Raw genomic sequence first — 15,849 nt, 5'->3', positions numbered from 1 at the left:
AGCAAAATTCCTCCACACAGACTCATTGCCAGTTATCACAAACACTTGATTGCAGTGTTATTGCATGTTATTAGGTTTATAGGCAAATCTTTTTTTACATAAAGCCAGGTTGGGATACATACATTTTTATCTCTAATAAATTAAAATATAATTTAAAAACTGTCTGTCTGATATGTGTTTGTTGATCTGAAAAAGTAAGTATGATAAGAAAAAGCCAAAACAAAAAAAAGGTTTTTTTGTACAGCAAGTGTGGTTATTGCACATTATTAAATATTTCACAGTATTGTTCAGTAATGACAAAAGACATCTGGGAGTTGGGGGTTAGACAGTGAAATCAGTTCATATGTGAACTGGACCAGGGCTGAGAAACACTGGATTAAACTATTTGTTGTTCTCCCATTTAAGTGCATAATTGACTTTAAACAGTACTGTACTAAGTCAGCACTGTACAGGTTACTAAAAACAGTAGCTGTACTACATAATGTACTTAATAGTACAGAGATATCATCTGGATACCAATATACTGATTAATTTTAGCTTTACATTTGTGATTTTAGAGAAGTGTTTTCGCTGTGCCTAGGCATGCTATCCTAGGCTGAAAGTTCTAAGCAAATTGCAGTGTGTCATTTGTTAGATGCTGTTAGATGGTGTTTTAAAAAATCTAATATATGTTGAATTTCTACCTGATTAATATTAACAATTTTATAAGGTGTAATTTAATGGTGTATGGTGTGACTTTGTGTTAGGTTTATAAGATTACTTCAGGGCCACATGCTTTCTAGTTTTCTGAAACAAATTCAATATCATTTGTTACCTGGTGTGTGTTTTAAAATATCATTACAATTAATATTTTTCACCATTTCTAGTCTTAGTATATGCATGTACAGGTATATGCATGTACAGGTATATGCAGATGACACACAAAACATATTTGCTAGTGAGTACACTAGTGTGAACACTTACACAGACTTCTATTTAACTCAATTGTAATAAACACAGATAAAGATAAAAGAAAGACAGAAATCCAACAGAAAAAAGCTTTATTAAAGCAACCATACAGTACCTGAGTTTGACCAGACTGTTGATTTCACTGTTTTTATCTGTTAAACAGCATACAGTATCTAATGACACCATGATTAAATAAATGAAAATCTAACATGAGACATATGTTAACATCATACGGATACTATGACATTTCCTACAACCTGTAAATTACCCTTTCCTGCCTATGCATACATACTCTAAACAAAGGAGAACAGACTGGTCCATCCATGTTGTTTTGTTCCTATTGTTCCGTCATCATTTCTCATAATAAAACCATTTGTCAACTGAAGAAGAAGAGAAGACAAAAAAAAAAGATTACCTGTCAAGTCGTTTTTAAACATGGTTTGCATTTTTCTCTTATCTGACAATTTAGCTTTGCTTAGAATCAGAAAGTGTAATAAAGGCCATTAAAAGCTCAAAAAGTCTCACTAGATAAAATCTGCCTTTTGCCCCACTTTCAGCAGGGCTTTCGAGAAATGCAGAACAACTGGCCAGAGTTGCAGCACTATATTCTGGACTAAAACACCACTAGGCTGCTATAAACTAGTTCTAATACCAGAGAAACCTGCTCTATGAGCATTCACTGAAAGTGTGATTCATTATTTTAGCAAACAGTTAAGCAATCAATTTCAAATTACATGTATGAAAGAATGTCTTACAATGACAAATATAAACTGTGCTTTTTTTGGTTTGTTAGGGTAATAATACATTACAGATTAAACAGCCAAAGAACCCAAAATAAATCTCTTAAAAAATAAAAAATAAAGATCTACATACCTGAGTCTGGAACGGACCCTGCATCCCCACAAGGAGAAGTCTAAAGTGTGGAGAAAAAAAACAACAACAAAAAAAAAAACAAATAAGTTTTTATGTACTAGTGTAGTATAGTAGGACAGGATCATTACCAAAACTAGATAACTAATAAACCACAATAATTGCCAATATGCCTACCATCAGTAACTGGCACTGAGCAAAGGGGATTTTTAAAAGCCATGCAATAAACACCTCACAAGTTACTGGCAACTATTAAGCTTTAATGGAGGCAACAGTGACTAGGACGACCATGAGAGACCACAGATTCCCTCCAGAGTTCTAAAGTTAAAATGCTTTTTAGTAAAGTAGCATCACTTAAATGATCACTTAAAATGATCCTAGAATGTAAAATTCTGGCAACTGTATTAGGCTAAAGGCTAACCTAACTATAACCTCTTTATCATTGCGCTGAGAAAACTCAGTCTTAACTCTCTACCCAGCAAGACTTGGGTATAATTACAGTGTGTTTGTTACAGTGTTAAAACTCTAAAATCTGATTTATGTGAGCAATTGCTGTGTCATAAACCAACCTTAATTACATTAATTGTAGTTAGGGCCTCCTTAAGTTAATTTGATGCTGTAGCTCATATATTAATTTCCATCTGTGTCTCTTAACAAGAGCAACAATTTTCAGTCTTTAACTGTGACTGTGCTGAACCATTGATCACTGCAACCTCAGCTTTCTACTTTTTTTGTTTGACAAAATCTACGAGATAATATTTTTCACTGATGCTCCAGCTCTGTATCTCTAGGACTGTATTCTTGTATTCACTGCATGGCTGCCACTAAATTAGCTGATAACATATTTGTTTCTAAACATTAGCATCTTTTCATGTTTGAGCATTGTCCTGCTGGAAAAATAACAGTCCTCAGAGTTGGGGAACATTTCCAGAGTAGAAGGAATCAAGTACAAGCAAGGGTGCAAGTACACCTCTGCAAGTCTCCATTTAAACATTTGATGGCCGGGTGTTGAGCAAAGCTGGAAATTGGACTCAAAGAAAATTAACTTAGTCCAGTCCTCTATAGTCCAATTCTTATGATCTTTTACAAACTTCAGCCTGGCTCACCTTTGCTTCTCATTGAAGGAGGTCCTTTTTTTAGCTTAAATTTCTGGCTCTAAGAGATTGTTTTAAACTGTTATTTCCATGTACTTTCCATTTGCCATTCTTTTTATAGGTCACTTGATCACATCCAGCGGTTGCTGTCTGACAATCAATCTCCAGACTTGAAAAACTTTTGAATGTAATCATGTACGATGTACATTGGATGGTCACAAGCCATCAAATAAAGATGAACAGCTTGAATTTTTATGTGCCAGGAATGGAATAAGGTCACCAAAAGCAGTGTGAAAGACTTGTGGGGAGCATGCCAAGATGCATAAAAGCTGTGCATCTTTATCGTTAATTTGACTAATTCTCATTTTCTGCAATTAAATGATCTAAAATGCAATATGTTTATTTGGAATTGGGGAGAAATGTAATCAATATTATACAATCCGGTGTGAGAAAATGTTAGAATAAAGTGAAAAAAAAAAAAAACTTACACTATCAACAACTGCTTTGGCTTCCTCCGGTGAAAAGCAGAACACACTACCTGCCTCTGACACGCAAGTGTTTTTACTGTATAAAGGAAAAGATAAGAGGAAATTAGCACAAATCAAGACAAAATAAAAAGCCAGACTGCATTGAAAGCATTTGTGAGTCAGTTCCTTATCATATGCCTAGAAAACAACACCATCTGTCACAGAATCTGATAACAATACTCACTCTAATAAAGACTAAGCTATGCATTGTGTCTGACGCAGCACTTTAAAGTGTAACTAAGCACTTAGCAAACACAATATACAATTTAATACCATTAGTAAATTATTAAAAACATGCAAGCTATGATGTCACCACTGTGCTTAATACACCTGAATAATGACAGTGTAGTAATAAAACTGCATCGTGGCACTATTCATTTAGAAACATGAATCAGCCCAATTAATTCTCTGTAATCACTGTTTTATTACTACTCAGAATATTTTCTGTAGCATCAAAACGTTTCTCTGTCAGCATCAGATCTCACTTTTACAGGACTTTCAGATATACATTTTAAATACTTGGGCATTTAAATTCAAAACACATTCCTACAAGTTACAAAACAAGTTACAACATATAATATAACTGTTGCTGAGCTATACTAAAGGAACAAAAAGAAGCAACAACAGATAGTAGAACTGTTACTAAGCCGTGATAACAATAAAAAGTAATAACATCAGACAGTAGAACTGTAACTAAGCTGCAGCATCTGACTGTTCCATATTAAATGGACACTGTTGTAACTGAATGACAGGCTGGCATTTGTTTAATCTGTTTTTTGCCCCCTACACTGTGTTACTACTACAGTTTCCACCACACATTCTCTATTCTTCAGATCTCTCATTATGGCTCACAGGTGTCCCCTAGTGGGCAAGTTTCCACAAACCCTTATAAAATGATGTGAGCCTATATATAAAACAAACAAAAAAGTGGTAAGTGTTAAATGCAGGGCAATACGTTATATAGATGATGACCATATAAGTGCAATAAACCATCCAACTCTAATCTTTACTACCCTTTAGATACAAAGAATGCAATACATATTAGTTAAAAAAAATAAAAATCAATAAAAAATGAAAAAAATAAATAAATCTTACCAGTTCAGCTCTCCTGCCTTGGTCTGTTGTGAGATAAGTGCTTTCCAGAACTCATGGGTGCTTTTGATAGTCTTAATGGCAAAATCCTGTAAACAATCAAATAATCAATCAAACACATAAATAAATCATTGTGCAACAATGCATGGGGTTTATACTGAAACTGAATGTTATGTAGAGAAGGTAAGAGTATTGATTACTGAAAGAGTAAACAGTACAGACAACAATAAGATTCTACTGATCACAGTAATATAAAGAACAAATTAAAATGGAGAGTAACAGAGTAACTGTGTTTCCCCCTACTGTGAGGCCTTTCAGGCTAACCGTGGCCTTTCCTCTACTCACGAGGTCTCTGACCCTGCAAAGTGACTTTTTCTCTGTGCCTGGGGAGTTGTTCCCCCTGCCTGTCGGGGAGCTGTTTGTGTGGTGGCAGTATGTTTAATAAAACATGTTTTTACAACAGTAGCTCATATGCACCTATGGAAAAAAAGAGACCACTTTAATGCCTGATTTACTTTCTATGATTTTGCTATTTATAGGTACATGTTTGAGTAAAATGGACATTGTTTTATTCTATAAACTATGGACAACATTTATCCCAAATTTCAAATAAAAATATTGTCATTTAGAGCATTTGAGAAATTTTATAAAGTTTAAAACAATATTTGGAGGAATAACTCTGTTTTTTAATTACAGTTTTCATGCATCTTGGCATGTTCTCCTCCACCAGTCAGCAGGGACGTGCAGAGACCTTTGGAGGGGCAGGTGCTCAAAGTCAAAAGGGGGCACATCGAGCAGGAGTGTTTCTCAAGGAGTGTTTCACGGAAATGTTGGGAGTGTTTCTCAACCCTGTTCCTGCATATTCCCACTGTTCTGTATATTTTAGAGCCTTTTCTGCTTTAAAGGCACTTAATAAAGTAAGTGGTGGTATGATGTGTCTAACACACTGCTGGATATATCTAATTATTAATTTATAAGGAATAAGGCTAAGGAATTTTAACAGGTAAACTCAATAAAGGATTGTTTATTAGCTGATTAGTTGAATCAGGTGGAAAACACAATTTTAGGGCAGTGACCCCTCTCACACTAATTCTCCTCCACGCTCCGCAAAACCAGCAAGCTGATTGGCTGTTTCTCCTGAAAGGCAGGACTTTATCCTTGAACCGGCACCTTAACTGGCTTAAAGAGCTTTTCCATTGACACAGCAGTCAGCGGCCTGTCTCCTGATTAATACTGTTTCTTTTTTGTTCAATATAATGCCTGAAATTTACGGGAAAATATTAATACGTGAAGACGGCGGGAAAGAGGGGTAAAATATGGTATTTTCCTGGCCAAAATTGGTATGACTTTCACACATACACGTACCAAAAAAACAATAAAACAAAAGGGCACTTTTAGTTCTTTTCCACCAAGATCTCTAGTACTTGAACCAGTTCCGTTTGGGCTTATAAGGACCGCGGTGCTTTTCAGCAAACGTTTCCACCAGTTTTACTGGAACCCTCAAAATGTCACATTTTATTATTTTATCTTTTATTGGTGGAAACACGGTGGTGAACTGTTCAAATTTAGATGTCGGTGAAAAAGCGATGTCGGTGGAAAAGCACTGTTTGGGCAATAAGAGCCAAAGGGGCAGGTGCTCCAGCTCCTCCGAACGTGCCTGTTCCAGAGGTTTTTACATTTGGTAAAATCAAAGAAACTTATCATTTTTAAGTGGTCTCTTAATTTTTTTCCAAGAGCTGTATATTTAAGTACCTATGCAGAATGACATAGCTTTAGTAGCTTTGCTAATTTTTGTTTACTGCACACAAAGGAGTAGGCCATACCTTGTCCTTGAACTCTCCATTAAAAGCAAACTGGTTTTCAGGCTTTCCATCTGGCACCTTGTACCGTCTAAACCAGTCCACAGTGGCTTCCAAGTAGCCTGGCTTGAGTTTTTGAACATCACCAATATCTAAAACGCACACCATTGAGACAGAAAAGCATTTCTTACAAGTCAAACACTCAAAACATCATATTAGTTCCGATTTCTGAATGAGAAGATTTTATGAGCAGGATTTATAACATTTTGTTTGATTAAATTCACTTACCATTCAAGTTCTTTGCTTCTGGGTCATCAACATTGATTGCAATAACCTTCCAGTCAGTTTCGCCTTCATCGATCATCGCCAACACACCCAAGACTTTCACTTTAATAACATCTCCTCGAGAGCAAATCTTAAAAAACAAACAGTCATGGCTTATAAATGACCCGTACGTATGTGACTAATAAAGAAATACTAACTCTGGTTTATTAGAACAAATAACAATAATAATATTAATAATAATAATAACCTTGCTGCCAATTTCACAGACATCAATTGGGTCATTATCACCACAGCATCCAGTATCACAGTCTTTGTGGCCAGGGTCCTCCCATGTCTGTTACAGGGGAAAGGTTGATAAGATGTCAGGTGGGACATGTCAGTAGAGATTTTTTTAATGAGCCAAAAGTACAACACAAAATAAATCATGCAACATCTGTCTGCAGTCTATATGGTAACAAGCTGCTTAAAAGCATTAGGTTGAAAGCATAGCCAAATATACATGTACATCTAACCCTATTCTATCCATATTTGTTCATATTTAAAATATTTAATGCCAATAAGTTAGATTTGCATGAAAAGTTATTATACTGTATGTACAATACTGTTTGAATGTATAATTGTCAAAGCACCACATTACTATTACATTATATTCCTCTGTAGAAACCAAAAGTAAAAGTTCAGTGCACATGCCTACACCTGTTTATGCAATGAGGAAGCAATGTAATGCATTGTAATTTGAATACAACACTAATGTGTGGCAACAGATATGTTGTGCTAGAAAGCATCACAAAATAGCCACTAACAAACAACCCTTTGTTAGTATATATTTTACTGTAGCCCTGTAGATGCCAGAATTATTTTCAGACAAAGTATTCTACTGCAGTTGGATTATGATAGTCCACTTGCTGTCAGTTTTTATCTTCCTTACCTGAGGGATTGCACCATAGTTCCAGATGTAGCCTTTGTGTGGGAAGACATTTGCCACGTAGCGCAAATTGCCCTTCTTGACATCCTGCTTTATTGGGTTGAGAGGGTCTTTCGTGGCAATCTGTCAAGTAAGCAATTGTTATCTTAAGGAGGAAGACAGCTAACGTCATTAATCAGCTAATTATCATCAAACCCATTTGTATAGCACATGCATAGTCCCACAATAAAGAGAACATTTGATCTTGTGTGTACACTTTACTTTACAAAATTACAAAACAAATGACATTTTATTGAACTCTGCTTAATAATGATTATTAATGATACCTCCATTTTTGCATTTGTCCATCGGGGTACTTCAACAACCATGTGGAAAACGTTCTGTGGATAGAACAATTAAAAATGTCACTCCTGAACAATATCTAGCAATGAATATACTACTTAATTCTCACACATTAATTACCATAATTCCTTACAGTATATAATAAGAATAAAAGATGGCAGCCAATAAAAAAAACAAAAGATATTCTAAGTGGCAGATCTACAGTAAATAGTCAACACAGCAGGTTAAATTTCCTACACTCATTGCACAAACAGTAATAAATAAACTTACAGTATGTCTACATCAAACCAGCTGCTCTCAGTAAATACTGACTAATGGAAACCACAAAAAGAGGTGAAAGTACACTATACCTGAGCTTCATCTGCATACATGGGAATATCATGGAAAGGTGAAATGTATTTCCCATCCGAGTTCTCTGTTCAGAAAGAGAGACAACAAATCAGATTATACAGAGATATGGTCAATTGTATAGCTCATTCAAGTTATAGGTAGAATTGGGATTGGGATAGATTTGAGATTATTACTTATTTATCATTAATATAAACTAATAATGTACTTCTCAGTTTACTAAATAACCCTAACTGGCAACACTGATGGGCCTACATTTTTAACACTTTTTCACACAACTAGGTCCAGTGGTGACAGAACCTGATCTGCAATGATGTTGCATTACTATTGTGAAGGAGTAATTCCAGATTGAGAAATAATGTTTTTTTCACAATCTTCATATGGTGACACACTCCATTCAATTACTAATTTCTATAGACTGTGGTTAAACATCACACACCTTAAATACAGGCCAGACATTTTAGTCACACAGGTGTATGAGCGGCCAATGCTGAAATACCCATCTTTTTAAAATTATAAACTCTTTTTTTTTATGAAAATGAAAAAATATAGTATAGAAGTGACTTACATTTACAAGGGACTTTGGTTAAAAAAAAGCTAAAATAATAAAAATAATAGCTCTGTCATAATAACTATTTATCCTGGACAATATACTGTCTCACAGAAAATCTGTCCCACGGATGGTATGGTACTATAATAATAGCATAATAACGTAATTAAACCCTTTAAAAGAGAAATAAAAAATAGTTTTTTTGCAAATATTCAGACACTTAACCTGGAATATATTAACTATTTAAATATCAGACATAAAGAAAACATAAATAAAGTCAACCCACTGTATTATACTAGGCAATATCAAGGTAAGCAAAAATGACTTAGGTCATGTCTATATATATATTGTACTAAAAATCAGTAATGTAATAATCGTCACAGGCCTACATATAATAAATAAATAATAACAGTATAATAATACAATTAAATCAACATGATATGTATCCCTATTATTTAGAAATAAGCAAACTACAGCCAGATCTGCAGAGACGTGTAATACAGCAGCAGCAGCACTGCATTACAGTCCCCACCTCTGTGTACAGAGCAGAGCAGTCAGTGTATGAATGCTGCTACTATCGACATTAATGGGTTCTTTATTACCCCTTTAGAGTTCTCCTCAGTAGAAGAAGGGGTAAAAGTAGGGATTTTTGTACCAAATAACGCAACACACCAAACAAAACCAGCCTAAAATGTAACCACCCATCTAAATTACATGTTTAGAGTCAGATCCTGGTCTATATCCCACTGTAAACTGCTGAACACATTGTTAATCTGGCTAGGCTTTAGCGGGCAATTGAATGCGACACGTGGGAGGATCCGGCGCAATGACCCTGACTACACACACCGCCTCGTTTCATAAACTTTACAACTTCAGAAAAATGAATGAAAATCCCACTCACTGTAAAACACCCTGTAACTCAGAGTATTCGGGTTTCCTCTCTCTTCAGTTGAGAAGCTCATGGCTGCAGTTTCTCTCCGGTACACTTCAGGCGAGGGATACTTCAGTTGAATGACGTATGAAGAGTGAAGAGTTTGAAACAGACATGCGCACTTGAAGGGAACATACCAATTCAGACAAAAAGCCCCCTACTTCACTTCCCCTAGACACTTCAACAAAGGCCAATCCAGAGTCAAAGTTGCATCTTAACTATGTAAGTGTCTATTGTAAGTCGCTTTGGACAAGAGCGTCTGAAAAATGTAATGTGATGCAATGTTCACATTACGAGGCTGAAGTGACTCAAATCCGATTTTTTGGTCAATGTGGCTCAGATCAGTTTTTTTCTATGGCTATGAGAACGTGCCAATTTTTTTTTTACGTCAAATGTAAGCCACTTCTATGTGTGGTCCTACCCACAGAGCAACACTTATTTAATGAAAAACTTACGTGACTGTAGAACAATTATATTGACTCATTATGTACAAATAAAAGAAAGAAATTAGTAAAATAAATAACACACAAGGCGTCCACTTTTATTAATCTCTGCAATGGGCAGTTTGAAGGGCTTTCCCAATTCTTAGGGTGGAGGATTTCACCCCTTCCCCTTGTAGCTCTGTTCGAAAGGTAGAGGTTACGCTTGAAAAGAAGGGGTAGGGGTAAGTGGTAGGGTCAAGGGTTGAAATGGGATTGGGCCTAAATATCCACAATTAACGCAGTTAAAAGGATGGTCATATAGTTGCGGCCAGTTTGCAGCAACCGTGATTGGCTGGGCAGTATGAGAGGAGCTGAAAACATGCGTTGTGATTGGCTCAGTTTATCAGTAGTCAGTAGAGACAGTAGTCCTATTTTAAAGGGCTCATCTGTCCAATTTCCCCAATTACTGCTGCTTCCTTTTCTTCATTGCTTTCCTCCCCTAGATTCCTCCACCTTCATCCGGGTTAGGAGAGGGGGAATAGGGAAGGAGGAGAAGGAAAGGAGGAGTAGCTAAAGTTTCTGGACGCAGCCAGTGTTTACACATGTGCTGAAATGAGACGCGCCCCTGCGGAACACGTGTTCAGTTCAGGGGCTCTGAGCTCATATCCTCCGCTGGCCCTTTGCTTCCTGCCTGGCGGAGGGAGGGACGGTGCTGACGGCTGGGAGGACGAGTCGGACGACTAGAAAGCCTTTAGAAAGAGACAGAAAGAAGGGAACAGGGCCCGGGGCTCCGCTTTCCACCAGGGTACAACTTTAGTTCCACACTGCTGGGTGCCCGAAGTTAATGCCATGTCGTCCAGTCGTCAGCATAGTGAAAGCAGGGCCATTCCGACCAGGACGGTGCTGATCAACGACTCAACGCAGCTACCTCACGATTATTGCACCACTCCTGGAGGCACTTTATTCTCAACCACCCCGGGAGGTAACGCGTTTACAGCGCCCTGTGTTTATTAGCGATATATATGTCACTGAAGCAGTTACAGGAGCGCGCGACAGGCTCGCGCTCGCTGCTGAAGTGCTGTGGCCTTGCTTTGTCAGGAAGCCCTGCGCTTTCAAAACAAAAACAAGCTCATGCACCGCCTCTGCTGCCGCTGTAAATAACGCGATTGGTTGATCTGCAGCGCAGTGATTGACGAACACGTCCGTTGCATTACAGATAACAAAGGAAGGCCCTGTGTCTGATTACAGCAGCACTGTGATATCTAGCCTTTAGCTTCAGCTAGCTAACATACAGCTCTGGAAAAAATAAGAGACCACTTCATTTTCTAAATCAGTTTCTAAATCAGTTTCTCTGATTTTGCTATTTTTAGTTTTATGTTTGAGTAAAATGAACATTGATGTTTTATTATATAAACTACGGACAACATTTTTCTAAATTCCAAATAAAATTAAAAATGGTCATTTAGAGCATTTATTTGCAGAAAATGTGAAGTGGCTGAAATATAAAAAAAAAAATGCAGAGCTTTCAGCCCTCTAATAATGCAAAGAAAACAAGTTCATTTTCGTAAAGTTATAAGAGTTCAGAAATCTGGTTTGGTGGAATAACCCTGGTTTTTAATCACAGTTTTCATGCGTCTTGGCATGTTTTCCTCCACCAGTCTTGCACACTGCTTTTGGATAACTCCACTCCTGGTGAAAAAACATCCAAGCAGTTTAGTTTGGTTTGATGGCTTGTGATCATGCATCTTTTTCTTAATTATATTCCAGAGGTTTTCAATTTCAGAACTATATATTTTAGTCATATGACAGCAGTACAGTGTTGTCTAGCTAGTGTTATTACATGCATGTTTATTTACAAATTTGGAATTCTGATCCGATATTACACATTTATATCTGCCGATATACATTACCAGACAGAAGTTTAGAACACCCTCAGTTTTTTTCCTGTTTATTTTTTCCATTTAGGCTCTAGAAATAGTTAAAAAACAGGGCTTTTAAGGAAAAGAAATAACAAAAATAAAATGTACATAAAAATGGAAATAAACTGAGCTTTGAAAATAGATGCATTTACAAAGCCCTTTTTGTAGTAACGCAGTATTGGGGCAATATCAATATAATTCCAATATCATCTCACATATCTAGTTTTTAGTAATTATGAAATAAGCTGATACTCACAGTGGTGCTATAACGTATTTGTTCAGTGTCAAGGCTGAGAACTGAAAAAGGAGGGCAGAGTGTTTGGTATGTGAAAACTGGGTGGTTATTTGTTGTCTTCATTGATCCTTTTCAATCCATGTCTCTAGGCACCCGGATCATCTATGACCGTAAATTCCTGTTAGACCGGCGTAATTCCCCTATTGCCCAGACTCCTCCAGCACACCTGCCTGTCATCCCTGGGGTGACTAGCCAAAACATCCGAAATGAAAACAAGAAGAACGAAGCCAATAACTTCAATAACCATGATGGAAAGCCAGGGCCAGGTATGTCTTTTTATTTACGTCTGTATTTTTGTCACGTGTTCATTTGTCCTTTCCCACTAAATCAACCAGTTAACCATATTTAGTTTTAAATACAGTTGTCTTCAATTTCACCACCCACAGCCAGCAGCCAGACATAATAAATGTCAGAATCTAAACATCACATAAACAGAATTTGTCAGAGATGTGAAGCAGACTATAAGTTCTCAAAAAGCACATGACACATTGAAATCTACACAGAGGAATCTTCTCAGGCGTCACTAACCTACCAATTTACCACCAAAAGCAAATAAATAATTATCCTGAAACAGGCAGTTAATGCATAAAACCTGTAAAAAAAATACAAATAAAAATATCAGCACAAGGGTTGCACAACCTGTTTCTGAATACATCTATTAACATTTTTTTTGTTACTCTCTGTACTTTTCCCAGCACGTTAAAACTAACACAAAGAATGTAGCTAAGATCTGTCAGCTGTTTTTCTAAGGCTAAGGTTGTTTTGTTCCAGGTGAAGATGCTCAGTTTGAGATGGACATCTAAAGAAGAGGAACCGACATGAATGAAAAATAACCTGGCACAAACATTTGCGCCAGTGGCTTGGCTTGTAGAAACCAATGTTGTGAGCCCTCTCCTTTAGCTCTCTCTAGCTGCTGGGTGCTAAGTAACCATGGGGATAGCTGACTCATGTTGGCCCGATGGGTTGTTGGAGCCCTGAAAGTTAACAAATGATTCTAATCTGTCTGATTAGGTTTCAGGGCTGCCAACAGCTGTACTTGCGTAAACCACACAGCAAGGGATAAAAGTCTGTATTTTAAGTGCCCAAATCCAACAATCCATGGAAACATTCACTTGCAAAACAGCCGTCAGAGATTGATGCATGGTAATTTTGAATTGTTTTCAGAGATCACTGTTCAGTCAGATAACCTTCAAGGACTGAAATGCTTTACTTTGTGCAACTGTAACTTGATTCTGTGTGAGTCACTCAGATATCTACTCATCAGTACACATGCACTATTCTGTTGCCTCCTTGTTCTCTTTTTTTTTTTTAGTACATTTTTAAAGTCTAATATTTCTAGTAAAGTTTACTAGGGACAGCAGGATTAACTTTCTACATTTTGGCATCAGAACCGAAGAGTCCCGTTTTCATTCCAATCCTTTTATATTAATCAGACATCCATACATGATGTCTATTTTTTCACATGTGAAACATTTTAAGTTCGGCGTGGGGAAATAGTTTTGTAAACATGCCTAAACTGTGGACCTTTAGAGAGAATTTGAATTACGTGGAAACCATTCTAAATATATCTAAAGTTTAAGGTCCCATGTTGAACTTCCCTGTTGATTTGAATATCCATTTTTTTTCATTGCCTTTCTTTCATACAAAAATCTTTTACTAGGCTAAAATAAAAAGAAAAACAAATTTTTGATTGACCAGATTGTGTTAAGCTAGTATAAATATGTTAAAAGCTCTGATTTGATTCATCCTGCTAGCAATACAGTTTGTCCCTACCTTTGAATTGTGAGTGAATCCTGATGATACTTGAAGCATCACCATCAGCTTTGTGGTCACTTGAGTCTACTACACAAAAAAAAAAAATGATGTAGTACTACAAGTGACACCAAACGAGTTGTTTGTCAAAGGTAATGACAACATGCACAGCTGTGGACTGAGTGAAGGGTTGAATATGCATGCTTTTTCAGTAAGTACTGCATAGAAAGGGTCCCAGAACCAGAGCTGGTCTCAAGATGCACTTACATCATGTGTCTAACATATATACGTTACTTCTAGCGCTTTTTACAGGTGAAATAACAGGGAATTGCGTTACATTGTTGCCAGTTGTGACGTCTACTGTCAGTTTCAGATTTCTAACATTTTAACAAACCCTCATCACCACATCAAAGGTAGGAAAGCACTGAAGTGTCGTCAGGTCGATCGTCCTACAGTTATCCATCGCTGCTGATGCTGTTGTGAAGTTTGGTTGGTAGATGGATAGTTTTGAGAGATGGAAAGTTTTTTTTTGATAGATCAAAGGTATTTGAAGCTTGAATTGATTGAACATTTCTGATGCTCCTCTATGCATATGGTTTTGAGTTTCTTATCCTAAGCTTAGATGTCCGCATTATAAGATTTCTGGGAATTTCCTCTCCTCTTTCTTTTGCTTCATGCCTTTTCATAGTGAACGAAGAAGGTTCCGGATATTCACAAGAGATTGTCATTATAAAGTGGCTTACAGGAGAATACAAGTCATTCTCTCTGCTTCTCTCTACTGTACACCTACTGTGCTTAATTTTCTTTTTGTCTTTTTTTTTTTCCTCATAATGTTCTCCTTTGGTAAGAAGTCTCTTTACCCATGCCTTACTTTACTAAGCTTAGCAGCTGTGACTTCAAAAAAAAACAGTTTCTTTTCCCCTCTATTCTGACAGGCCTTTTTTTCCCTGTTGTGGATTTCAGATCAAGATCGTTGGTTTGTTTTATTAGAATATATTTATATTTTTGGAGACATGTTTGTTTTTCTTTTTTCTCTCTCCCCTTGGAGGCAGAAAGGTTTGGGCTTGCAACAGTGTAATGAATGAATGTGCTCAGTGATTTGGTCAACAAAGAAAAAACAAAGGATCTGAGGGCTCATGGATAAAATTTCAGTTAAAGTCTACCAACCTGATTTATTTAATGTAGCTCAAATTATTATTTTTCTTTTCTTTTGTAAATGCCCCTTAAAATAAATGCAAATGAATTGGGGAAATTTTGAAATTATTAGGATATAAGTAGATATGTGCACAATTTGCTCACTGCACTGCCGTAGACTGTTGAGAGCTGTCAGATCCTTTTCTTTTCACCCCCTGAAGCGGCTTTAATGGTTTAAGCCATTAGAATCCATACATTTCCCCATCAGAAACAAGGTTATATGCCTGGATAGGGGCCTTTCTGGTTTTAATTCTTATAATATTACATAACACCGGTTGACACAATGTTTTTTTTTTCTGTTCTGAATTTTGAGACCGTGTTAAATTCAATTGACTTTAATTTAAACGAAATGCCAATGCCAGTGGACACTATTACATCAAAGTCAATAAAAGTTCCTTGATAAGACATCTGTTAAAAAAGGTTTAAATGCATAAAACAATTTGTTTCTAAAATAAAGATTATTTGATTGCTGTGACTGAAATTTTATATCTTTGATGCAGAATGTTTTGAGCTGATGCCATATTCAAAATGTTCAGGTTTTTTTTTTGTGATTTAC

The 15,849-nt window shown here is 36.6% G+C and overlaps 2 protein-coding genes across 2 annotated transcripts; one reads left to right on the top strand and one right to left on the bottom strand.

Annotated features, from left to right (window-relative positions):
* Positions 1–1,023: 1,023 nt before the first annotated feature.
* ppa1b (inorganic pyrophosphatase 1b) lies at positions 1,024–9,835 on the bottom strand. Its single transcript, XM_007249507.4, has 11 exons — positions 9,682–9,835; positions 8,233–8,297; positions 7,867–7,920; positions 7,544–7,663; positions 6,863–6,949; positions 6,619–6,745; positions 6,355–6,482; positions 4,535–4,620; positions 3,401–3,476; positions 1,822–1,861; positions 1,024–1,328 (listed from the first exon to the last, which is right to left on the bottom strand). The coding sequence occupies exons 1-11, from the start codon at positions 9,740–9,742 to the stop codon at positions 1,300–1,302; spliced, it is 873 nt and encodes a 290-aa protein (XP_007249569.3). The 5' UTR covers positions 9,743–9,835; the 3' UTR covers positions 1,024–1,299.
* Positions 9,836–10,800: 965 nt separating this feature from the next.
* eif4ebp2 (eukaryotic translation initiation factor 4E binding protein 2) lies at positions 10,801–15,768 on the top strand. Its single transcript, XM_007249508.4, has 3 exons — positions 10,801–11,115; positions 12,437–12,613; positions 13,119–15,768. Exons 1-3 carry the CDS (start codon positions 10,983–10,985, stop codon positions 13,148–13,150), a joined length of 342 nt encoding a protein of 113 aa, XP_007249570.2. The 5' UTR covers positions 10,801–10,982; the 3' UTR covers positions 13,151–15,768.
* Positions 15,769–15,849: the final 81 nt, after the last annotated feature.

Source organism: Astyanax mexicanus, chromosome 7 (genome assembly GCF_023375975.1).
Source record: "Astyanax mexicanus isolate ESR-SI-001 chromosome 7, AstMex3_surface, whole genome shotgun sequence".
NCBI classification, from domain to species: domain Eukaryota; kingdom Metazoa; phylum Chordata; class Actinopteri; order Characiformes; family Acestrorhamphidae; genus Astyanax; species Astyanax mexicanus.
Note: the sequence above shows the minus strand (reverse complement) of the source record. Positions and strands in the feature narration are given on the sequence as shown.